Source organism: Melanerpes formicivorus, unplaced genomic scaffold, assembly GCF_026170545.1.
Source record: "Melanerpes formicivorus ecotype bairdi unplaced genomic scaffold, bMelFor1.0.p_v2 SCAF_84, whole genome shotgun sequence".
Taxonomy (NCBI): domain Eukaryota; kingdom Metazoa; phylum Chordata; class Aves; order Piciformes; family Picidae; genus Melanerpes; species Melanerpes formicivorus.
Window position 1 is genome coordinate 2,086,274 of NW_027142436.1, and position 23,777 is coordinate 2,110,050.

The following is a 23,777-nucleotide window of genomic DNA, read 5'->3' on the forward strand; positions in this document are numbered from 1 at the left end:
ATTGAAAGGCAACAACCTAGCTAGGCAGAGGCAGACAAACAATAACCTTTCCAGGAGGATGTAACCCATTTCTTTCCCTCAACAATTCACAGCTACAGGCACAGCAGAGCAGATGCTTGGCCAGGAGCAGGCTGATGGCGCAGATGCCTCTTGTGAAGGAAGTCATGGAGCAATTGAGGAGTTTACTGATGTGAAACATGAATCTGAATTTAGCTTGGAAACCAATTTCATGGAAGAGGAGAGTGGAGATTGCAATGCTGACAAGGGAGACAGCAATTCTTCACAAGCCTTTTCAGAAGGTAAAACACAGCAGGTTTGTGTTTGATCAGCTGCCTCTTAGAGGAGTGTCTGCAAAGGGGCATATTGTCTAACACCCTCATGACAGCTTCTGAGTTCTTTCACTGCATTATTCACTGTATTGCCCACATGTGAGCTGGTTCTGGAAGGGACACTTGTTTTAATGCAGACATGTAGCTGAACCAGTAGTTCTCTGTAGCCCCTCTATGGACTAGGATTTGTGTGTAGTTACTGACTACAGGCTGGAGGGAAGGGATCCATCCAGAGGGACCTGGACAGGCTGGAGAGGTGGGCACAAGCCAACCTCAGGAGGTTCAACAAGACCAAGGGCAGGGTCCTGCAGCTGGGTCGAGGCAATCGCAGGCACAAATCCAGGCTGGGCAGGGACTGGCTGGAAAGCAGCCCTGAGGAGAGAGACTTGGGGGTGCTGGTGGAGGAGAAGCTCAGCAGGAGCTCTCAGTGTGCACTTGCAGCCCACAAAGCCAATCAGATCCTGGGCTGCAGCAGGAGAAGTGTGGCCAGCAGGGCAAGGGAGGTGATTCTCCCCCTCTGCTCAGCTCTGCTGAGACCCCACCTGGAGTACTGCCTCCAGTTCTGGAGCCCCTATTGCAAGAGGAATCTGGAAGTGCTGGAAGGTGTCCAGAGAAGGGCCACGAGGATGATCAGAGGGCTGGAGCACCTCTCCTGTGAGGACAGACTGAAGGAGTTGGGGCTGTTCAGTCTGGAGAAGAGAAGGCTCCCAGGTGACCTAACTGTGGCCTTCCAGGATCTGAAGGGGGCCTACAGGAAGGCTGGGGAGGGACTGCTCAGGATCTCAGGGAGTGATAGGACTAGGGGGAATGGAATGAAGCTGGAGGTGGGGAGATTGAGGCTGGAGGTGAGGAGGAAGTTCTTCCCCATGAGAGTGGTGAAGCCCTGGAATGGGTTGTCCAGGGAGGTGGTTGGGGCCCCATCCCTGGAGGTGTTTAAGCCCAGGCTGGCTGAGGCTCTGGGCAGCCTGATGTAGTGTGGGGTGTCCCTGCCCATGGCAGGGGGGTTGGAACTAGATGATCCTTGTGGTCCCTTCCAACCCTGACTGATACTATGATACTGTTAGGGCTGATAACAGTTTGAAATGTCAGGGGCTGGAGATGTGAGTGAAGGGGTTTACCTTGTTCTGTTGCTTCGATTGTAGTTTAACAAGCTAGTGTAACATGAAGGGACGTGCAGGTCTGCACTTGGCTGTGGAAGATATTCTTGGCACAGACAGCACAGGAGATAATAGTGCAGCTGACCTGTGAGGGCATCCTTCATGACTCAGTGGAGTGAGAGGTGAGATTCTAGGGAGCTTGGGGCAGCCACAGTAATTCAGACATGCTCAGGGCTGTTTGAAGGTTATGCAGAGGAATGCAGCTGCACTGGGGTCAGTATGACATGAGGCATCAGTGGATCACCTGTGTGGGATCTTTTAAGGGTGTAGCCCTTGTGATCTCAGTGCTGCAGTGTGCTGGTGGGGGCAGCCTGAGCTGTGTGTAGTCCGCGTAGCTGCAGGCGCGCGATCGCTCCGGGTGTGCCGCACCTCGGCGCCGGCAGAGCTCCTGCTCGTGCTCCATGCTCTCTGGTTTTATATCAGATGGCACAGTTTGAGAGAGAAATATGTTTGTAGCCTCCCTAGTGATGCTGGCTTGTCATCTCGGAGCAGCAGCTGACATTAGATCTGGGAGGCAGCCGAGTTGATTCATGAAATGTGTGGAAGCATCAGAGGGCCGTGTGATAGAAGCAACAGCTCCTTGTGAGCAGGGGAGGCTGCTGGCATTGCACTTCAGCGACAACCACAGCTCTCCAGATACATGCTAACTACCCCAACAGCTTTGTTCAGCCTGCATGGGATTCAGCCTGCAAGGGGTGCACCCTGGGTTCCTCTGTCTGTTAGGGAAAATGAATAATCTAAGAGAGCAGAAGGGTGATGAATTTCTACTCTGGGGCTGTGGGCACTAGAGAGAAGCCCTGAAAATGCCTCACACTCTCCCTTCTACTTTATCTGGCAAATGCTGGAATGAGTGACTCTCTCAGCTGAAGAGAGAGCCTGTGTTAGAATGGAATGGTCTCTCATCTGCTTGTGTTGCTGGGAAGATTTTCCCACCAGTGCCATGATTGGGAAATGCCTTGACTTTTGCCTGGATAGCTTCTGTGTGGGCTAGATCTCTGCTGGCAAGCACTAGTGTTCTCTAAGTAGCTTGCTTTATGCAGTGAGTGCTGCTGTGCTGCCAGCAGCTTGCAGGGCTGGGTTTGCAAAACAGCCTTTGCACGTGACTCTGTGCGTGCCAGTGGCTGTTCTGCAATCCCTTGCCTCTCTTTTCCTTTCCAGAAAGCAGTGCTGATCAGGGAAATCAGACTTCTGCTCACTTCAGGCAACTTTTGCCTCTCTTCCCCAAAACCCAGCTGAATCTTTCTCTAGCTTTGTCACAGACTGTATTCACACCACTGGTCAAATACAGAGAGCCCTGTGCAGAGCTGGTTCAAAATGAAGTAGGGCAGCAAGTTGAGTTGGGTCTTTATGTTGAGAGCCTCTCTCACCTGCAAAGGATGTATGTGCCAGAGCTTAACGCAGAAATGGCTGCCATGTTTTCTGCTGCCATTGCTTTCCTGGCCAACATTTGTTCTGTGATTGAAAGTTCCACTACTTCTGTAAGTCCTTCCTTTTCTTGGTTGTTCTGGGTTTGTTCAAAGCAACCTGCCAAATCTGTTCTCTCTGTTCTTGTACAGAGGATTTGATATGCTTTCTCTCCTTTCCAAGTGCTTTGAAATAACTAGTTGTAACTGTGGTGTTGGCCAGCATGGGCCAAGAAGGCCAGTGGTATCCTGGCCAGCATCAGGTGCAGTGTGGCCAGCAGGAGCAGGGAGGTCATTGTGCCCTGTGCTCAGCACTGGTTAGGCCACACCTTGAATCCTGTGTCCAGTTCTGGGCTCCTCAGTTTAAGAAGGACATTGAGAGACTTGAACATGTCCAGAGAAGAGCAACAAAGCTGGGGAGGGGTCTGGAGCACAGCCAAGGTTGCTGGAGAAGAGGAGGCTCAGAGTAGACCTTATTGCTCTCTACAACTACCTGAAGGGAGGTTGTAGACAGGCAGAGGTTGGTCTCTTCTCCCAGGCAACCAGCATCAGAACAAGAGGACACAGTCTCAGGCTGTGCCAGGGGAGGTTTAGGCTGGAGGTCAGGAGGAAGTGCTGCCCAGGGAGGTGGTGGAGTCACCATCCCTGGAGGTGTTCAAGAGGGGATTGGATGTGGCACTTGGTGCCATGGTTCAGTTAGTCATGAGGTGTTGGGTGCCAGGTTGGACTTAGTGATCTCTGAGGTCTTTTCCAACCTTATTGATTCTATGAAAGTGTGGCCAGCAGGTCAAGGGAGGTGATTCTCCCCCTCTGCTCAGCTCTGCTGAGACCCCACCTGGGGTACTGCCTCCAGTTCTGGAGCCCCTATTCCAAGAGGGATGTGGAGGTGCTGGAAGGTGTCCAGAGCAGGGCCACGAGGATGAGCAGAGGGCTGGAGCACCTCTCCTGTGAGGACAGACTGAAGGAGTTGGGGCTGTTCAGTCTGCAGAAGAGAAGGCTCCCAGGTGACCTCATTGTGGCCTTCCAGTATCTGAAGGGGGCTACAGGAAGGCTGGGGAGGGACTGCTCAGGATCTCAGGTAGTGATAGGACTAGAGGGAATGGAATGAAGCTGGAGGTGGGGAGATTCAGGCTGGAGGTGAGGAGGAAGTTCTTCCCCATGAGAGTGGTGAAGCCCTGGAATGGGTTGTCCAGGGAGGTGGTTGGGGCCCTGTCCCTGGAGGTGTTTAAGGCCAGGCTGGCTGAGGCTGTGGCCAGGCTGATGTAGTGTGGGGTGTCCCTGCCCATGGCAGGGGGGTTGGAACTAGATGATCCTTGTGGTCCCTTCCACCCCTGACTGATACTATGACACTATCTCATTTGCAAATCCACTCTGAAGCTTGGTTCCAGTGTTAGTGCCAGCAGTTCTCAAGATGCTTTGTTGTTGTTGTTGTTGTAAACAGATCCCTTCAAACAGCACATGGACAGAGATCTCCAGGAAAAAGAAGTAGAAAAAATCTCTACGCTTCCCAAAACTTCAAGTCAAAGCAAGGTAACTGTTCTGTGGCCATCCAGGGTTCCCAAAGATGCCTGGGTTAAAATACTTCTTGTTTTGTAGAAGGAGATTTATAATTGTTGTTATTAGCTCTTGCCACTGTGGTGGTGCTGAAGTGTTTTCTTCTTCGCTTGCTGCTGAGCAAGAGTAGAGATCTCAAGTCTGTTGTTGTGTAGGCACAGGGTGACACAGCTGAAAAACATAGCCCTGGAGCTTGATCTAGGGAGGGAAGTCATTGTGCCCTGTACTCTGCACTGGTTAGGCTGCACCTTGAGTCCTGTGTCCAGTTCTGGGCCCCTCAGTTCAGGAAGGACATTGAGACACTCACTTCCATGCATGTGCTGTGTTCTGGACTTGCTTCACTTTCAGGCACCTGAGTACTTAAGGACATTGAGACACTTGGAGGTGTCCAGAGAAGGGCAACAAGGCTGGGGAGAGGCTTTGAGCACAGCCCTGTGAGGAGAGACTGAGGGAGCTGGGGTTGTTTAGCCTGGAGAAGAGGAGGCTCAGGGGTGACCTCATTGCCCTCTACAACTATCTGAAGGGTGGTTGTGGCCAGGTGGGGGTTGGACTCCTCTCCCAGGCAACCAGCACCAGAACAAGAGGACACAGTCTCAAACTGTGCCAGGGGAGGTTTAGGCTCGAGGTGAGGAGAAAGTTCTTCACTGAGAGAGTCATTTGTCATTGGAGTGTGCTGCTCAGGGAGGTGGTGGAGTCACCATCCCTGGAGGTGTTCAAGAGGGGATTGGATGTGGCACTTGGTGCCATGGTCTAGTCATGAGGTCTGTGGTGACAGGTTGGACTTGATGATCCTTGATGTCTCTTCCAACCTTGGTGACACTGTGATCCCACAGGTATAGTACTCTGGACAGCAGGTAGAAACAGGACTGTTTTCTGAGTGGTAGAATAGAATAAACCAGGTTGGTAGAGACCCATCAACCAATCCAACACCACCTAAACAGCTAACCCATGGCACCAAGCACCCCATCAAGTCTCCTCCTGAACACCTCCAGTGATGGTGACTCCACCGCCTCCCTGGGCAGCACATTTCAATGGGCAATCACTCTCTCTGTATAGAACTTTTCCCTAACAGCCAACCTAAATCTCCCCTGGCACAGCCTGAGACTGTGTCCTCTTGTTCTGGTGCTGGCTGCCTGGGAGAAGAGACCAACCTCTGCCTGTCTACAACCTCCCTTCAGGTAGTTGTAGAGGGCAATGAGGTCACCCCTGAGCCTCCTCTTCTCCAGGCTAAGCAACCCCAGCTCCCTCAGTCTCTCCTCACAGGGCTAGTAGATCCTGGCCTCTTCCCTCCTGGCCTCTTCCCTCCTGGTCTTGCATTTAGCAACCCATTCAGAGCTCCTGGGTTTAGTCCCTAATGAGGTTTTGCTTTCATGGTTAAGCAAAGCACACGTCTGGGTGCTGCTGCCCTGCAAGTGTGGTTTGACTCCAGGGTTCTCACCTTGTCCCTGGTTCATGGTACTGGTGTGCTGGAGTGGAAGAAATGACATCCTTCCTCTTCCTGGGTTTTCTCATCTCTAAAGTGAGGACAGTTGCAGACACATCACTGCAGAGTGCACCCAGATGTGCTGAGCTCAAGCTTGTTGGTATTCACCCTGACAGAGCCTGCATATTGGAGGTGTCAACTTGTATTAGGGAAAGGTAACTTCCCAAATGTCATCAAACTGTCAGCTGTGGTGATGTGCTTTTGAGTTTATTAAGGTTGGTGTTAATGAATTCTCTTTTGTTGTTGTTTTGTGTGTGTGTTGTTTCTCTTTTTCAGTGGCCACAGCTGGGCCAGCTAACTTTTTCTTCCACTCTGGAGGAACATAAAACTTTGAAAGCAGAGAGAGAAGTTGATATGAAACAGCTTTGTCTTCACAAGCCTCTAGAATCCACTTGGCCCAAAGTGAACAAGCAATTTCTGCCCTCAGTGAACAAACAAAGTGATCCCAATTTTACTCCCCTACAAAGAGAGCTCTTCTGTATCATGAATGCATACTGGGACTTGTTCTATCCAGAGAGGAATGCTTTGACAAACGGCGAGGAAATCCGCTTCGCCTACTGCCTGCATGCCTTGAACCACGTGCTGAAGGCGAATGCCCAGGTGCTGAGCAACAATGCCAAACGGAGGGACCAAAAGCCAGGCACTGATGATGACTACAGGGATCAGGGACTCACTAGGCCTAAGGTATGAGAGCTCTGGCAATGTGATTCTCCCATCCCTCGCCTTGGCTGTTTGGTTGGGCTGCATAAGAATCCTGAGTACTTCATCCAGAGGTATTGCTGTTGCTGCTCATGGGTGATGTGTGTCTGGCCATGTGCCTTTCCACATCTCTTTGTTGTGCCTGGAAGTTGTCTGCCATGGCCAGGGTAAACACCCTAAGAGAAGCAGAGGTAACAGTCATTACCAGCCTGTTTCTGTGCTGAGCCATGAGCTTGACTTCCTTTGTGTGTTCTCCTGTCACTGCAGACTGACATTTTGCCTTTTCCTGCTTCCAGTTCTAAATCTACTGGTACAGAACTGTGCCTCCACATCCATTTCAGTATTCATGCAGACAGTGTAGGCTGTCACCCCTGTGAGGACTTGCCTGTGTAGGAGGATCTTTCTGGGCACAGGAGACCTCAGGGAGTCCCAGTCACATTGTCAAGGCCACCTGTCATAGTTGCTGAAGAGGGCCTTAAACCAAGTCTGTCTGGATTCACAGCGTCCTCTAGCTGATAACCAGGTGGATTCAACTCGGGCTAGCCTGCCACTGGTGGTGCCAGCTACCTGTTCAACAGTTTCAAAGTTGGGTTTCAGTGGTTTTTGCACCCCTGGCAAATGCTTTTGGTTCCTGTGTTGACTCCCCAGTTGGACATTTATATTTGAGTGCTGTGCAGAGGTATTGCCTCCGTTCCAGGAGCCAGCAGTTGGCCCTGGCTGTGTTGTGGGGTGTCCCTCCCCATGGCAGGGGGGGCTGGAACTAGATGATCCTTGTGGTCCCTTCCAGCCCTGACTGATACTATGATACTATGATACATGCTTGCTTGGGGTTTAGGGAGGACAGGAGAAGGTGCTTAGTTTCCAGTGTCCCTGTAGTGGTGCTCTGGGTGTAAGAGTGGAGCTGCTGGCCAGTGCTTGGTCAGGAGCACATTGTGCCCCAGTGCTTCCTTCCTCCTTCAGAGTGTCACAGTATATTAGAGGTTGGAAGGGACCTCAAGAGATCCTGGGGTCCAACCCCCCTGCAAAGCAGGATCACTTAGGGTAGTCTGCACAGGAATGCATCCAGGTGGGTTTTGCAAGTCTCCAGAGAAGGAGGCCACAGCCTCCCTGCTCCAGGGCTCCTTGTCGCGTGTCAGACCGGCTTTGTTCCCACTGCTGAGATTGCCCGCAGGGGCACAGTGAGCAGTGCTCACATGTGAGGGGTCACTGTGTGCTGCTGGTCTGTGCAGGTGCTGATGGTAGTGCCCTTCAGGGAGTGTGCTCTGCGGGTGGTGCATGTTTTCATCAGCCTCCTTGAGGCGAGCGGCCAAAGGAAAATCGATGTCAGCAACAAGAAGCGCTTCAAGGGGGAGTTTGGCTCTGACCCGCAGGAGAGGCCCCCCAACCTGAAAAGACCTGAAGATTATGAAGCTGTCTTTGCTGGCAACATTGATGACCACTTCAGAATTGGTAATCACCTGCTGAATAGTTGTCTTGTAGCTTGTTAAGAACTAAGAATAGCGTTGGGTGATAGGTTGGACTCCATGACCTCAAAGGTCTTTTCCAACCTGGTTAATTCTATTCTCTTCTAAGTAGTTCTGCTAAATGTCTAGAAGCTCTCAGGGCTGGGAGTTCTGCTGAGGCTTCAGGCTCTGTGGTGTTCATGCTGGTAATGCACTGGCAGCTTGGAATCTTCTGAGCATCTTTCTTGCCATGCCAGAACTTAGCAGATGAAATACAGAAGTAACAACTTTCACATCATGTTCAGAATCACTTCAGATGCAATCACACAGAATCAAAGGATGCTAGGGGTTGGAAGGGACCTCCACAGAATCTATCTGGTTGGAAGAGACCTCAAATATCATCCAGTACAAGACTCAAGCCAGGCACTGTTGAAGAGTCAACACTAAACCATGTCCCTAAGCACTAGGTCCACATGGTGGCTGCTTCAACGCTCCCAGGGATGGTGACTCTGCCATTGCCCTGGGCAGACCCTTCCAATGCTTGAGAACCTTTTCAGTGAATAAATATTTCCTGACATCCAGCCTAAACCTCCCCTGGTGCAGCTTGAAATCCTTTTGTCTGTTCCTATTCATTCAGGTAGTTGTGGAGAGTGATAAGGTCTCCCCTCAGCCTCCCCTTCTCTAGACTGATCCAGAAAGCACTGAGTCCAACCCTGCCCTGCAAAGCAGGACCACTTAGGGCAGGTCACACAGGAGTGTGTCCATGCAGGTTTTGAAGATCTCTGGAGAATGAGTGCTTCACTGTAGCAGGGCTGCCCACACCTCATTTTAAAGAGGCTAGCCTTGATTATGCAGCAAAGTTTCTCATGTCATGAAAAACACTAACAACTCTGTTGGGTTTAATCAGCCTGTCCACAGAGTTCCTTGTGATCAGTAATTGTTAGAACACAATGAAGTCTCACTCCTGAGCAGAGCAGTTTGCTGCTGCACTGCTACCCATAGCTTTCATGAAAGTAAAGGCCTGGCCAACCAGCAGGGCTCTGGGACCAGCTGCACCTTTGAGACTGTTTCATAATATTGTAGTCTCATGCTGTGTTAGTAGCTCAGTATGCAGAGAATGAGCTGGTGGCTTGGTTCCTGGAGCTGCCATGATGAGCAGGCAGTTTTTCTAACTTCATTTGACAGATCAAAGGCATTTGAAAGCACTGCCCCTTGAAAGAGAAATTAGCATCCCAAGAGATTTAATGATGCAGTGGAAGACACAGGCAAGTCCCACTCAGTCTTTTTTCCTTCCCCAGCAAATAGCTCTGGCATCTTAATTTTGGGAGCATGATATTTTTCCTTGCAGTGCTCTCCCCTACCACAGTCTCCTTGATCCACTTACTGGCTTGAAGGAACTTTCCATGCTGTTGTTCCTTGCAGAAGCAGAACAATTACTCTTTCTTAATGTGCCTCATGTCCTGTCACTTTTGCACAGAGATCTAATTCAAAGCACATTTGTTATGCCTTACTGAACACACCCTTGCATATTTTTAGATGGATGGCATTCAACAAGTCCAAGTGCCACGTGCTGCACTTTGGCCACAGCAACCCCAGGCAGAGCTACAGGCTGGGGTCAGAGTGGCTGGAGAGTTGCCAAACAGAGAGGGACCTGGGGGTGCTGATTGACAGCTGCCTAAACATGAGCCAGCAGTGTGCCCAGGTGGCCAAGAGGGCCAATGGCATCCTGGCCTGCTTTAGGAATAGTGTGGCCAGCAGGAGCAGGGAGGTCATTGTGCTCCTGTGCTCAGCACTGGTTAGACCACACCTTGAGTCCTGTGTCCAGTTCTGGGCCCCTCAGTTTAAGAAGGACATTGAGACACTTGAATGGGTCCAGAGAAGGGCAATGAGGCTGGGGAGAGGCCTTGAGCACAGCCCTGTGAGGAGAGGCTGAGGGAGCTGGGGTTGTTTAGCCTGGAGAAGAGGAGGCTCAGGGGTGACCTCATTGCTCTCTACAACTACCTGAAGGGAGGTTGTAGCCAGGTGGGGATTGGTCTCTTCTCCCAGGCAACCAGCACCAGAACAAGAGGACACAGTCTCAAGCTGTGCCAGGGGAGGTTTAGGCTGGAGGTGAGGAGAGTTTTTCATGGAGAGAGTCATTCATCATTGGGATGTGCTGCCCAGGGAGGTGGTGGAGTCCCCATCCCTGGAGGTGTTCAAGAGGAGATTGGATGTGGCACTTGGTGCCATGGTCTAGTCATGGGGTCTGTGGTGACAGGTTGGACTTGATGATCTTTGAGGTCTCTTCCAACCTTGGTGATTCTGTGAAAAAAAGACTTAATTGTGTATATGCTGTGACAGGTGAGATCTTGGTCCTGGAGATTCAACCAGTCATGCCTGCCTTTTTCTTTCCATTGTTATCATTGGGTTGAAGCAGACATAAGGAGGGTTCCCTATTGATGATACCTGTGTGAAACTCTTGCATGTGCCTTCAGCTGTGCCCATGGTAGCTGGATTCACACAGAGGGGGAGAGCAATTGAAGAGACATCTTTGTTGGGCTCAGGGTAATGACTTTGAATATGGTTTGGACTATCTGGGTTTTTATGATCAGGAAAGTGCACCCTAGCAATGTTGCCATGTAGGTACAACACTGATTACAAATGCTCTGACTCCTTCCTTTTTCTTCCTTTAACATGAAAGGTGACACATCAGCTAGCTCAGCCTGTACACCGCAACATGTGGGATGAGAAGCAGTGCCAGGGGAAGTGCAAGACTGGTTATGCTTTTAGTCATCATCACATAAAGAACAGAAGCAGCTCTTCTGGCCCTGTGAATAAGAGCAGTTTATAATCCAAAGGTCCACAGTGAATCATTCAAGACAGATTAAGTTAACCTTCACTGTAGTAGAATCCCAGAATCAGTAAGGTTGGAAAAGACCTCAAAGACCATCAAGTCCAACCTGTCACCCAACACCTCATGGCTAACTAAACCATGGCTTCAAGTGCCACATCCAATCCCCTCTTGAACACCTCCAGGGACAAAGACTCCACCACCTCCCTGGGCAGCACATTCCAATGACTAACAACTCTCTCTGTGAAGAACTTTCTCTTCACCTCTAGCCTAAAATTCCCCTGGTGCAGCTTGAGACTGTGTCCTCTTGTTCTGGTGCTGGGTGTCTGGGAGAAGAGACCAACCCCCTCCTGGCTACAACCTCCCTTCAGGTAGTTGTAGAGAGCAAGAAGGTCTCCCCTGAGCCTCCTCTTGTCCAGGCTAAACAACCCCAGCTCCCTCAGCCTCTCCTCACAGGGCTGTGCTCAAGGCCTCTCCCCAGCCTTGTTGCCCTTCTCTGGACACATTCAAGAGTCTCAATATCCTTCTTAAACTGAGGGGCCCAGAACTGGACACAGGACTCAAGGTGCAGCCTAACCAGTGCAGTGTACAGGGGCACAATGACCTCCCTGCTCCTGCTGGCCACACTGTTCCTGATGCAGGCCAGGATGCCATTGGCCTTCTTGGCCCCCTGGGCACACTGCTGGCTCATGTTCAGCCTATTATCAACCAGCACCCCCAGGTCCCTCTCAGTCTGGCTGCTCTCCAGCCACTCTGACCCCAGCCTGTAGCTCTTCATGGGGTTGGTGTGACCGAAGTGCAGCACCCAGCACTTGGATGTGTTGAATGCCATCCTGTTGGACTCGATGATCTTTGAGGCCTCTTCCAACCTTAGTGATACTGTGACTCTGTCCAGCCTGTCCAGGCCCCTCTGCAGAGCCCTAATGTACCTAGTGGTGGAGACCAAAGTCTAGGATTTAAGAAGGGAATAGTGAATAGTTCTTTCTTGTTCTGTTTTATTTACTTGAAGTGCTTCAGTTCCTTTTCCCCTCTTTTTAGCAGAAAGTCATGAGAAATGTGTTTAAGTTACAAAATGTTGTCCAGGCTGTGCAAAGTCTGGGGAAAAGTACTGCTGAGAGAGTTTGCTTTGCTTGATGAAAATTTGCCCAAGGCTTGTCAGCTGGGAGGTGGGTAAGCACTTGGTAGGGAAAGAAGAGTTTCAGACAGATGGGTTTTGTCCAGCTGCAGTCACTATTGTGTGTGAAGATAATACTGGAGATGTAGGAAGTTGCTACTGTCAGGGAGCCTGCTGGAAGAATGTGGTTGATAATTGAGCTGAAGTAAGGAACTTCTGTTGTCTTGGGTTTCCTGCACAGGGGTTGCCATTCTTCAGAAGAGTATGAGGCTGTATGCACCGTTCTACTCCTCAGACATCATCATTGCCTCTCCTCTGGGCTTGAGGACCATTCTTGGTGCAGAGGGGGAGAAGAAGAGAGATTTTGATTTTCTGTCATCAATAGAAATTCTTATAATTGATCAAGCTGACATCTACCTGATGCAGAATTGGGAGCATGTTCTGGTAGGTGTCCCATAGGTATTCATTTCTGTGTTGGCTTAGTCTGATATAACTGACTGGTTTTTTTTACTGACTTACTTCCAGCCATCTATGCAGCTTCCTTTTTCACCCTCCACCCTGCCATTTTCCATATACTAAGAATATTCTCTGTGCAGAGTTTGGTAGTAGTCTGCACCTGTTCTCTCAGTTGTTGATGCTTCAGTGGCATATTTCCTGGGAGACTTTTTTTTGACACTTTTACCTATCTTGCAGAATGAGATAATGATGGTTTCTTTAACCACATCTGGCAGAGAATATGCCAGCTGTCTGACTGTCCAGTGTCTCAGTCATGTTGCAGCCACGTGAGGAGCTTGTACAAACTAATCCAGGTTCCTCCTTTTCAGGAGGAGCAATAGGAGCTCCTCTCCACTGACTGTAGTAGTACCAAGCATTTGTCGTTGTCGTGGGTTTGGGAGGAAGGCCCAGCCTTCTCCCCCCCACAAAGTGAAGGAGAAAAATGACCACAGCTAATGAGCAAAAAGGATATGCTATATTTACAAGCAGGTTTAGGGTATGCAGGGTATATATACACAGCTTACAGTATTTACAATATAGACACAGAAGTATCACAGTATCACAGTATCGCTTAGGTTGGAAAGGACCTCGAGGATCATCAAGTCCAACCTATCAACACAGACCTCATGACTAGACCATGGCACCAAGTGCCACATCCAATCCCCTCTTGAACACCTCCAGGGACGGTGACTCCACCACCTCCCTGGGCAGCACATTCCAATGACCAATGACTCACTCGGTGAAGAACTTTCTCCTCACCTCGAGTCTAAACCTCCCCTGGCGCAGCTTGAGACTGTGTCCTCTTGTTCTGGTGCTGCTTGCCTGGGAGAAGAGGCCAACCCCTTCCTGGCTACAACCACCTTTGAGGTAGTTGTAGAGGGCAATGAGGTCACCCCTGAGCCTCCTCTTTTCCAGGCTAAACAACCCCAGCTCCCTCAGCCTCTCCTCACAGGGCTGTGCTCAAGGCCTCTCCCCAGCCTTGTTGCCCTTCTCTGGACACATTCAAGTGTCTCGAAGTCCTTCTTAAACTGAGGGGCCCAGAACTGGACACAGGACTCAAGGTGCGGCCTAACCGAAGCAGAGTACAGGGGCACAATGACCTCCCTGCTCCTGCTGGCCACACTATTCCTAATGCAGGCCAGGATGCCATTGGCCCTCCTGGCCACCTGGGCACACTGTTGGCTCATATTCAGGTGGCTGTTGATCAGCACCCCCAGGTCCCTCTCTGTTTGGCAACTCTCCAGCCACTCTGACCCCAGCCTGTAGCTCTGCATGGGATTGCCGTAGCCAAAGTGCAGCACCTGGCACTTGGATTTGTTGAAAGCCTTCCCATTGGACTCTGCCCATCTGTCCAGTCGGTCGAGGTCCCTCTGCAGAGCCTTTCTGCCCTCTAACTGACCAACATCTGCCCCTGACTTGGTGTCATCTGCAAACTTGCTGATGACTGACTCAATCCCCTCATCCAGATCATCAATGAAGATGTTAAAGAGCACAGGGCCCATCACTGATCCTTGGGGCACACCACTGGTGCCTGGCTGCCAGCTGGCTGTGGCACCATTCACCACCACTCTCTGGGCCCGGCCCTCCAGCCAGTTCCTAACCCAGCTCAGAGAGCTGCTGTCCAAGCCAGGGGCTGACAGCTTGGCCAGCAGTTTGCTGTGGGGGACGGTGTCAAAGCAAAGTAATACAGCAAAGTAATACAGGAACGAAATTCCCCTCCCCCTGCTGGAGGAGGGTTCCCCCCCTGTACCCCCTTCTCTCCCTTTTTTCTCCAGAGAGGATTAGAAAGAGAGGAAAGGAGCAGTTGTTAATTAAAAGCAGTTACAAATTAGAGCAAACTGTTAGTAGGTTTGCAGGCCTCAGGCTTATCAGTCCAAGGTCAGTCTGGCAGAGAGCCTGGAAGCGGAGAAGCTGCAAAAAGGGAGGCGGGAAAGTGAACTGAGGAAAGTCTCAGTCCTACTCAAAACTTAAAGTTGCACTCTACCAATCCACCAATGAAATCTGTTTAGACCTGTCCTCTGTTTATAAAACATTCAGCCAGGGTGTCCCTTTCTTAAAGGCACAGCCTCAAACAGTCACAGCCATGTTCAAAGTTAAACAGTATGAAGATTTTTCCCTGCACAGAATGAAAATGGAGCTCTTGGGTTGTGGCTTGGATGCAGTAATAGCCATGGTTGTTTGGCCTTTGGTTGACAGAGCTTTTCAAGCTTGAAAGGCTGAAGTTTTGTCCTATGTAGAAATGCCTCTGTGGTACCTGGGTAGGCATTTTGGCAGAGTGATGTTACTGTGCATTTGGAGTGAGCCCAGAAGCTGTTTGAGTTCCTGGGCAGTCCTAGGAAGGGTACATGAGCCTACACAATGTCTGAGGAATGAGTCCTGGAGCTTCTTCCCTGTTTGTTTTTTAAGTTGGGTGTAGCTGTCTGCTGTGCAGTGGCAGTGGTGCCCAGTCCCAGGCATCATTCAGTGAGGCCTAAATGGGGTGAGTTTCTTCCTTTGCACCCAAACTCCCCCTGAATGTGATGAGAGCTGCGTCTCAGCTTCTTTGGACTCAGAAACCTCGGGCTCACTGACCTCAGTACAAACAAACAGATCCATTATACTTGCCCCATGAGAGAAGACTGGAAGCAAGGCTTGCAGCTACTGATGACTAAAGGAGCAGCAGTTTTCAGCTCTCTGGCAGGAAATCAAGTAGATTATCCTTGCTGTGGTCAATAAATTCCAGACAGTGTCTTGGGAGACAGCTACCATTTCTACTCTGTGCTGTCTTGCTTGTCCCTGTCTGCTTTCTCGCTCCAGTTAAGGCTGCTGCAGTCTGGCTGCAAGGGTGCCAGCCCATAGCAATGTATTTCCCCCTCTCTGTGCAGCACCTGATGAAGCACATGAACCTGCTGCCGCTGGATTCCCACGGGGTCGACTTCTCCAGAGTGCGCATGCTGAACCTCAATAACTGCTCCAAGTACTACCGCCAGACGCTGCTCTTCAGCGCCCTGCAGCATCCCCAGATCAACTCCATCTTCAACAAGCACTGCTTCAATTATGTGGGGCAGGTGAGTTCCCAGGGGAGCTGAAAGCTGCCTTTTAAATGCTGGCAGAGTGGACAAGGAGGAACAGAAAACTCAACACAGGGGAAAAAATCCATAACTCATTGCGGAAAGTCTGTGTGCCTGTCACTGCCATTGCCCGAGCATTTCAGCCTGACTCTCCACAGGGCTGCATGTCAGTTTCTAAAGCTGGGCCAAAGGCATGCAGAACCACTCTTCCTGCAGCCATACTTGCTCCTTTTCTTTCATGGTTGGCTGTTTCCTGTCACAAATTAGGTTGTTGTTTCTTAATCTGGCACACAAAAGTATCACAGAATCATAGAATGCTGGGGGTTGGAAGGGACCTCTAGAGATCACCTAGTCCAAGTCCCCTGCTGTATTGGGTTGGGGCAAACCCCCTCCCCACCACAGGGCAGAAACAACGACTCAGACAAAGGGATTGCAAAAGTGATGGAAAGTTTAAGTAGAAAATCAATTTAAAACCAAACAGCAATGAAAGCTTTACAGAGAACCACAAGCACCGTGACAAAGAGAGAGATCCTAGACATGCCCAAGAACATCCCATCCCCACCTGGGGGTACACCCAAACCCACCCCAGGGCTCTTTCCTCCCCCCCCAGCCCAGCCTCAGGCCTGGGCAGGCCCAAGGGAGGTGGCTCAGCCATTTTACCTAGGCTGCAGCTGGGGATGAAAGAGAGAAGTGAAGACCCCACATGGACATTTTATAGGGGAGCAGGGCATTATGGGATTGGAATACCTGCCTGTGACCACCCCCTGGGCTGGGCCCACCCCGTGGGACCTCCCAGGTGTGGTCTATGCAGTGGCATCCGGGCCAGCACCCAGCCTAAACCACCACACCTGCCAAAGCAGGACCTCCTTGGGCAGGCTGCACAGGAATGCATCCAGGCTGATTTTGAAAGCCTACAGAGAAGGAGACTCCACAACCTCTCTGGGCAGCCTGTTCCAGTGCTCCATCACCCTCACAAGAAGGAAGTTTCTCCTTATGCTGAGAGGGAGCCTGTTCCAGCTTGTATAGGTTGTTCCTTGTGCTATCCTGGGCACCACTGAAAAGGGACTGCTCCCTTCATCTTGACACCCACCCCTCAGACATTTATAGACACTGATAAGATCCCCTCTCAGCCTCCTCAAGATTAAACAGCCCCTGTTGGCTCAGTTTTTCATCGTAGGAGAGATGTTGAAGTCCCTTAACAAGTGATCTTGTTTTACTTACTTTGTTGTTAAAGGGAGGATTCACTTGCTTCCTTTTTATTTCTATTTTCTCCTACTACACAAGGAGCAAAACCTGTTACTACTTTGAAAGAAACAGAGAAAGTGAAGTCCTCCATTGTCTCAACTATATGGAAACCATGTAGTGGTCAGGTGTGTTTAATAGATCTGGTGTGGGTATGTCTGAAAGTAGTCTCCTAGTGGGGCTGTCTTGAAAACAGCTTTCTTCACTGCTTGCAGATCTGAGTTGCAAGCAGAAAGCTGAGTGGATTGTGGCCAGCTTTGAAATGCAGCTTCTGTAAGCATCCTTTCTTCCCCCAGGTGGCTGTCCGGAATGTGCCTCTCAGTGGCTCCATTAGCCAGATTGTGGTCCAGCTGCCGCACGTCTTCCGCAGGCTGGAGGCTGAGAACGTAGCTTCAGCTATAGACACGAGGTACACTCTCTTCCAGACTGTTTTGCCATCTCCTAACGACTGCAATTGCAATTTTAGATGAGTGCACAGTTTCCTGCAGAGCACAGTCTGACTTTGCAACAGAAGTGCACCTTCAGTAGTCTTCAGGTGCTGGCCAGGCTCTGCACAGGTGCAAGGGAATAGTGAACTGCTCTTTGCCAAAGGCACTGGAGAACAGAGTCCAGGAGAGGAATATCAGTCTCTACCACAACTGTGTAGTACTGATGAAGCTGTTGCCTTTTCTCTTCCATATGTAGGAATCCTATGAAATTAAAAAAGGTGTTACAGTTTTAGAATAGAACAGAATTAACCAGGTTGGAAAAGACCTTCGAGATCATCAAGTCCAACCTATCCCCAACACCATCTAATCAACTAAACCATGGCACCAAGCACCCCATCCAGTCCCCTCTTAAAACACTTCCAGTGATGGTGACTCCACCACCTCCCTGGGCAGCACATTCCAATGGCAAATCTCTCTTTCTGGCAAGAGCTTCTTCATAATATCCAGCCTAAACCTCCCCTGGCACAGCTTGAGACTGTGTCCTCTTGTTCTGGTGCTGGTTGCCTGGGAGAAGAGACCAACCCACATCTGTCTACAGCCTCCCTTCAGGTAGTTGTAGACAGCAAGAAGGTCTCCCCTGAGCCTCCTCTTCTCCAGGCATAGCAACCCCAGCTCCCTCAGCCTCTCCTCACAGGGCTGTGCTCCAGACCCCTCCCCAGCTTTGTTGCCCTTCTCTGGACACCTTCCAGCACCTCAACATCTTTCCTAAACTGAGGGGCCCAGAACTGGACACAGGCCTCAAGATGTGGCCTAACCAATGCTGAGTACAGGGCAGAATGACTTCCCTGCTCCTGCTGGCCACACTGTTCCTGATGCAGGCCAGGATGCCATTGGCCCTCTTGCCCCCATGAGCACACTGCAGGCTCATGTTCAGCCTACTATCAACCAGCACCCCCAGGTCCCTCTCTGCCTGGCTGCTCTCCAGCCACTCTGACCCCAGCCTGTAGCACTGCATGGGGTTGTTGTGGCCAATGTGCAGAACCTGGCACTTGGATGTGTTCAATCTCCTGCCCTTGGACTCTTCCTATCTGTCCTGCCTGGCAAGGTGCCTCTGCTGAGTGCCTTAGCTTGGCATCCTAACTATGAACAAATAGGAGCTGGGCATCTTTGAGTTAAAAGTAACTAAAATTGGCCATTGGATACAAAAGAAAAGCACTGATGGGTGTGAATAATCCCATTGGTTTGCTAATGAGGATAAAAGTTAGCAGCAGAAATATTCCTCTCTCTTCGCTGCTGCGCCCTGTGATCTCTGCCTCTGCATTGCTCCCTTGCCTCTGCTGGCGTATGTGGCGTCTGTGACGTGCTGAGAAGGGAAGGAGGCGGAGAGGGAGGTTGTAAGCAGCTCCTGGCTTGTCCCAAGGGCTCTGGGATCAATTCAAGGGGGTCCTTGTGTTGTTTCTAAATGGTAAGTATGTGTGTGTATAGGTTCTGTGCATATTCAGTGCATTTTGTATTTCAGCATGCTTTGTAAGTCCAGCTTCCTTCTGCTTCCAAACCTCCTCAGCTACCCTGCTGATTTCTTTTGGGGGTGTGGTGGTGAGAGAAAACCACAGCTAACTCAGTCAGAGAAGCAGAAATGGAAAAGAGCTATACTTTACAAGCAGGATGAGATGCAGTGACTGTAGACACAATATACAGTGTGTACAACAGATACAAAAACATACAGCAAAGAATGTAACACAGAGAACCTGCCCTCCTCCAGCAAGGAGTGTCCCCCCAGAGCACCCTCCTCCCCCTTCCTCCCTTTATTCCCAAAAAGGGTTAGAGAGAGAAAAGGTAATCATTAAGGGGAAAATTGCTGGTTGCCCAGGCAACCAGCACCAGAACAAGAGGACACAGTCTCAAGCTGTGCCAGGGGAGGTTTAGACTCGAGGTGAGGAGAAAGTTCTTCACCGAGCGAGTCATTCGGCATTGGAATGTGCTGCCCAGGGAGGTGGTGGAGTCACCATCCCTGGAGGTGTTTAAGAGGGGATTGGATGTGGCACTTGGTGCCATGGTTTAGTCATGAGGTCTGTGGTGACAGGTTGGACTCGATGATCCTCGAGGTCTCTTCCAACCTTTGTGATACTGTGATGCTGTGATTCTGTTGGTTCAAAGCATGTGCTAAGGAAAGAAAAGAATTAGTTTCTTATCTTGTTAATTGAAGGTCAGCAGCCAAGCTCAGAGAAAGAAACAGCAGCTGTTCAGACTCCCAAACAGAGAGTGACTGACTGAGATTCAAACTGAACTAAAACTAAAATTTAAAGTTGCTTTCTACCAATCTACCATTGAAAGTCGTTTAGAATTGTCTTTGGTTTTCTTATTACACCAAAACATTCAGCCAGAGTGTTCCAGGAACTGTCCCTTTCTTAAAGGCACAGCCTAAAACAGTCACAGGGGATAATTCATAGAATCAATAAGGTTGGAAGAGACCTCAGTGATCATCAAGTCCAACCTATCACCCAACACCTCATGACTAACTAAACCATGGCACCAAGTGCCACATCCAGTCCCCTCCTGAACACCTCCAGGGATGGTGACTCCACCACCTCCCTGGGCAGCACATTCCAACAGCTAACAACTCTCTCTCTGAAGAACTTTCTCCTCACCTTGAGCCTAAATTTCCCCTGGCACAGCCTGAGGCTGTGTCCTCTTGTTCTGGTGCTGGTTGCCTGAGAGAAGAGGCCAACCCCTTCCTGGCTACAACCTCCGTTCAGGTAGTTGTGGACAGCAATAAGGTCTCCCCTGAGCCTCCTCTTCTCCAGGCTAAACAACCCCAGCTCCCTCAGCCTCTCCTCGTAGGGCTGTGCTCAAGGCCTCTCCCCAGCCTCATTGCCCTTCTCTGGCACATTGTCCCTGGCTTGCCTCAGGGCAACAAGTTGAGAGCCCTTACTAGTACTCTATCCCTCTGCCCCTGCTCCTGGCCCCACTGTCTCACACTGTCTCTGAGTCCAGTTCAAAGCTCTATCAGTGAGCCCTGCCAGCTCCTGCCCCGGACTCCTCATGCCCCTCTGGGACAGGTGCAGCCCATTTGGTGCTCGCAGCTCTGGAGCTCTGTGTACTGAGCTGTGACTGTAAAACCCAAAGCTCTGTCAACAGCACCAGTCCTGGGACCTCATGACTAATTAAACCACAGCTTCAAGTGCCACGTCTAGTCCCCTTTTGAACCCCTCCAGGGACAGTGACTCCACCACCTCCCTAGGCAGCACATTCCAATGGCCAATTACTCCCTCTGGAGAAAATTCTCCAATTTGTTTGGGGTAATCTCAAACCACCACAAAAGGAAAAATGCAGTGCATGCCTTCTGTTGTCAGCAGCAACGTTAACTGTGGTTAAGAGGTCTTTGTTTCCTTTACCGAGGTTTCAGTTTTTCATCGACAAAGTGCTGCCCGAGTACCGCGATGCCATCATGTCACACACCCTCATTTTTGTGCCCTCCTACTTTGACTACGTGCGCCTTCGGAACTACTTCAAGAAAGAGGACCTGAGCTTTGCTCCCATTTGTGAGTACAGCAAGAAGGCAGCAGTCTGCAGAGCAAGGCGCTGCTTCCTCAAGGGCGAGAAGCAGTTTCTGCTCTTCACTGAGCGCTTCCACTTCTACAAGAGGTGAGTTGTGGGAGCAGGCTTTCCTTGGAGCTGCATCTGTGCCCTTCTCAAGGTTGTGCTGGGTTGAAGTTTCCCCCAGCATTAGCTTTAGAATAGAATAGAATAGGATAGAATAGAATAGAATTGAATTAACCCAGTTGGAAAAGACCTTCAAGATCATCGAGGCCAACCTATCACCCAGCACCATCTAATCAACTAAACCATGGCACCAAGCACCCCATCCAGTCTCTTCCTAAACACCTCCAGTGATGGTGACTCCACCGCCTCCCTGGGCAGCACATTCCAATGGCCAATCTCTCTTGCTGGGAAGAACTTCTTCCTAACATCCAGCCTAGCCAGACTAAGTCAGAAGCAAATGAAGCTGTATTTACAATCAAAACCTACACTCTACAATGGAATGCAATGAGAGTGTACAAAATATACAGGAGTTACAATATTATACAGATATTTACAATTAGCAAGCAACACAGAAACCCCCTGGTCCCACAGAGACCAGGGAAGCTGCTCCACTGCACCCCCCTGCCCCCCCCCCCCAACCTCCCCAAACCCCCCTGTACCAGGAGAGAGAGAAGGTGGGAGAAAGCAGTGTTAGTTCTTATCTCAAGGGTCAGCCAGAAGGGTTATCTTCTCCCAGGGAAAGCAAGACAGCCAAGATTGGAGGAGAAGAGAAAAAGGAATGAGAATGGAAGTGAAACGTGAAGAATTGTTATGATACAGCTGCTCTTATCCCAGACTTTCATCCAATGAATTTGTTTAGAACAATCTTTTGTCTTCCTTTTTACACCCAACAGTGATTTATTGATACTTTTCTACTTTTCTGCTTGAAATCTGCAGATTAAAGGCATAGCCTAAAACTACCACAAAGGCAGAGTCTGACCTCAATCATAGCTGGGCTATATTGGTTTTGAAACTGTTGGATTTCTCTTTGGCTGAAGGAAGAGTCCTTCAGTTTACTTCAAAGTTTTTGCATGTTGTCAGCAGTCCCTTGCAGAGACTCTAACTCTGATACACCAAGGCTTTCACAGAATTGCAGAATGTCTTTGGTTGAAAGAGACCTTCAAGATAGAATAGAATAGAATAGAATAGAATAGAATAGACCAGGTTGGAAGAGACCTTCAAGATCATTGTGTCCAACCTATCAACCAATCCAACCCACCTAATCAACTAACCCATGGCACCAAGCACCTCATCAAGTCTCCTCCTGAACACCTCCAGTGATGGTGACTCCACCACCTCCCCAGGCAGCCCATTCCAATGGGCAATCACTCTCTCTGTGTAGAATTTCTTCCTAACCTCCAGCCTAAACTTCCCCTGGCACAGCCTGAGACTGTGTCCTCTTGTTCTGGTGCTGCTTGCCTGGGAGAAGAGACCAACCTCTGCCTGGCTACAACCTCCCTTCAGGTAGTTGTAGAGAGCAAGAAGGTCACCCCTGAATCTCCTCCTCTCCAGGCTAAGCAACCCTGGCTGCCTGGGGAGGTGGTGGAGTCACCATCATTGGAAGTGTTTAGGAAGAGACTTGATAGGGTGCTTGGTGCCATGGTTTAGTTCGTTGGGTAGTGTTGGATGATAGGTTGGACTCGATGATCTTGAAGGGCTGGGCTGGGCTGGGCTATGCCATGCTATGCCATGCCCCCCTATGCTATGCCATGCTATGCCATGCCCCCCTATGCTATGCTATGCCATGCCCTGCCCCACCTTTAAGTTCTGCATCTGTGGTAACTGTGGTCTGCAGTCCATGAGACAGGGTTTTTGGAGCTGAGCTAAAACTGACAGGCATTGAAGCTGATGGAAGTTGGAAGAGCTGAAAGAGGATTGCTGTGCTCACATGCAGATGGTGTGAAAATCAGCAACCAAGTTACTACTTGTATTTTTTTCCTACTCCAGGTATACGATCAAAGGCATTAGGAACCTCATTTTCTATGAGTTACCAACATACTCCCACTTCTACAGTGAAATTTGTAATATGATGAAGGCCACAGACAATGGAGTGGATGCCACTTGGACCTGTACTGTGCTCTACTCCAAGTACGATGCCCAGAAATTGGCTGCGGTGGTCGGCGTAGAGCGCGCAGCCCAGATGCTGCAGTCCAAGAAGAGCGTTCACCTCTTTGTCACAGGAGAAAATGAGTAGTGGCACTGCAGACTAGCCAGCTGGATGGACCTGCATTCTGCTCCTCAGGCACTTTTTGGTCTTCCTTTTGTGAAGAGGTGCTAAACCTTTTACTCCCTTTTAATAAATATTCTGTTGGAATGGCTCAAATCTTATTAACTTCTACACCCCAGTGCTCTCTCCAACAAGAAACAAAGGGTGCCATGCAAGAAAGCAGGGCTGGGCTGGTCTCTTCTGTGTAGAAAGAAAGTCACACCAGAGTGTTCTTCTCATATAGTGAAAAACTCCCTGGTCAGTGAATATTTGACGCTGTGATAAACCATTTGCTTGGATTGCTTCACTTCACTTTCAGCTATGGCAAACTCACCTGCTTTTGTCACGGCAACTTTTTCCTTTAGGGGAAGAAAAGTGTCCAAGCACTTCCTGCAGTCACTATTCAGTAAGCCTACAGAAGGGAAGTGCAGGCAAAGCCTCTTCAACACAAATGTGAGAGCTGAAATTGCTCCAACCTGACACTTGTGAGAATCCATGAATGTGCTGGGGGTAGGAGCTGTGGCTTTGCATGTTCCCTGGACTTCAGAGAATAGAATCAACAAGGTTGGAAAAGACTTCCAAGATCATCAAGTCAAGCCTGTCACCCAACACCTCATGACTTCTAGACCATGGCACCAAGTGCCACGTCCAATCCCCTCTTGAACACCTCCAGGGACAGTGACTCCACCACCTCCCTGGGCAGCACATTCCAATGACTCCAGCCTAAACCTCCCCTGGCACCGCTTGAGACTGTGTCCTCTTG

The 23,777-nt window shown here is 50.0% G+C and overlaps 1 protein-coding gene across 1 annotated transcript in view; it reads left to right on the forward strand.

The window, feature by feature from the left end:
- UTP25 (UTP25 small subunit processome component) overlaps positions 1-23,122 on the forward strand; it is a 33,314-nt gene extending 10,192 nt beyond the window's left edge. Inside the window, exons 4-12 of the mRNA XM_068165100.1 lie at positions 93-299; positions 4,331-4,419; positions 6,203-6,610; positions 7,855-8,074; positions 12,253-12,455; positions 15,371-15,553; positions 17,095-17,207; positions 20,626-20,871; positions 22,756-23,122. Of these exons, the coding sequence (XP_068021201.1) occupies positions 93-299; positions 4,331-4,419; positions 6,203-6,610; positions 7,855-8,074; positions 12,253-12,455; positions 15,371-15,553; positions 17,095-17,207; positions 20,626-20,871; positions 22,756-23,002 (1,916 nt within the window). The 3' untranslated portion in view covers positions 23,003-23,122. The remainder of the gene's footprint in view (positions 1-92; positions 300-4,330; positions 4,420-6,202; positions 6,611-7,854; positions 8,075-12,252; positions 12,456-15,370; positions 15,554-17,094; positions 17,208-20,625; positions 20,872-22,755) is intronic.
- The last annotated feature ends 655 nt before the right edge of the window (positions 23,123-23,777 follow it).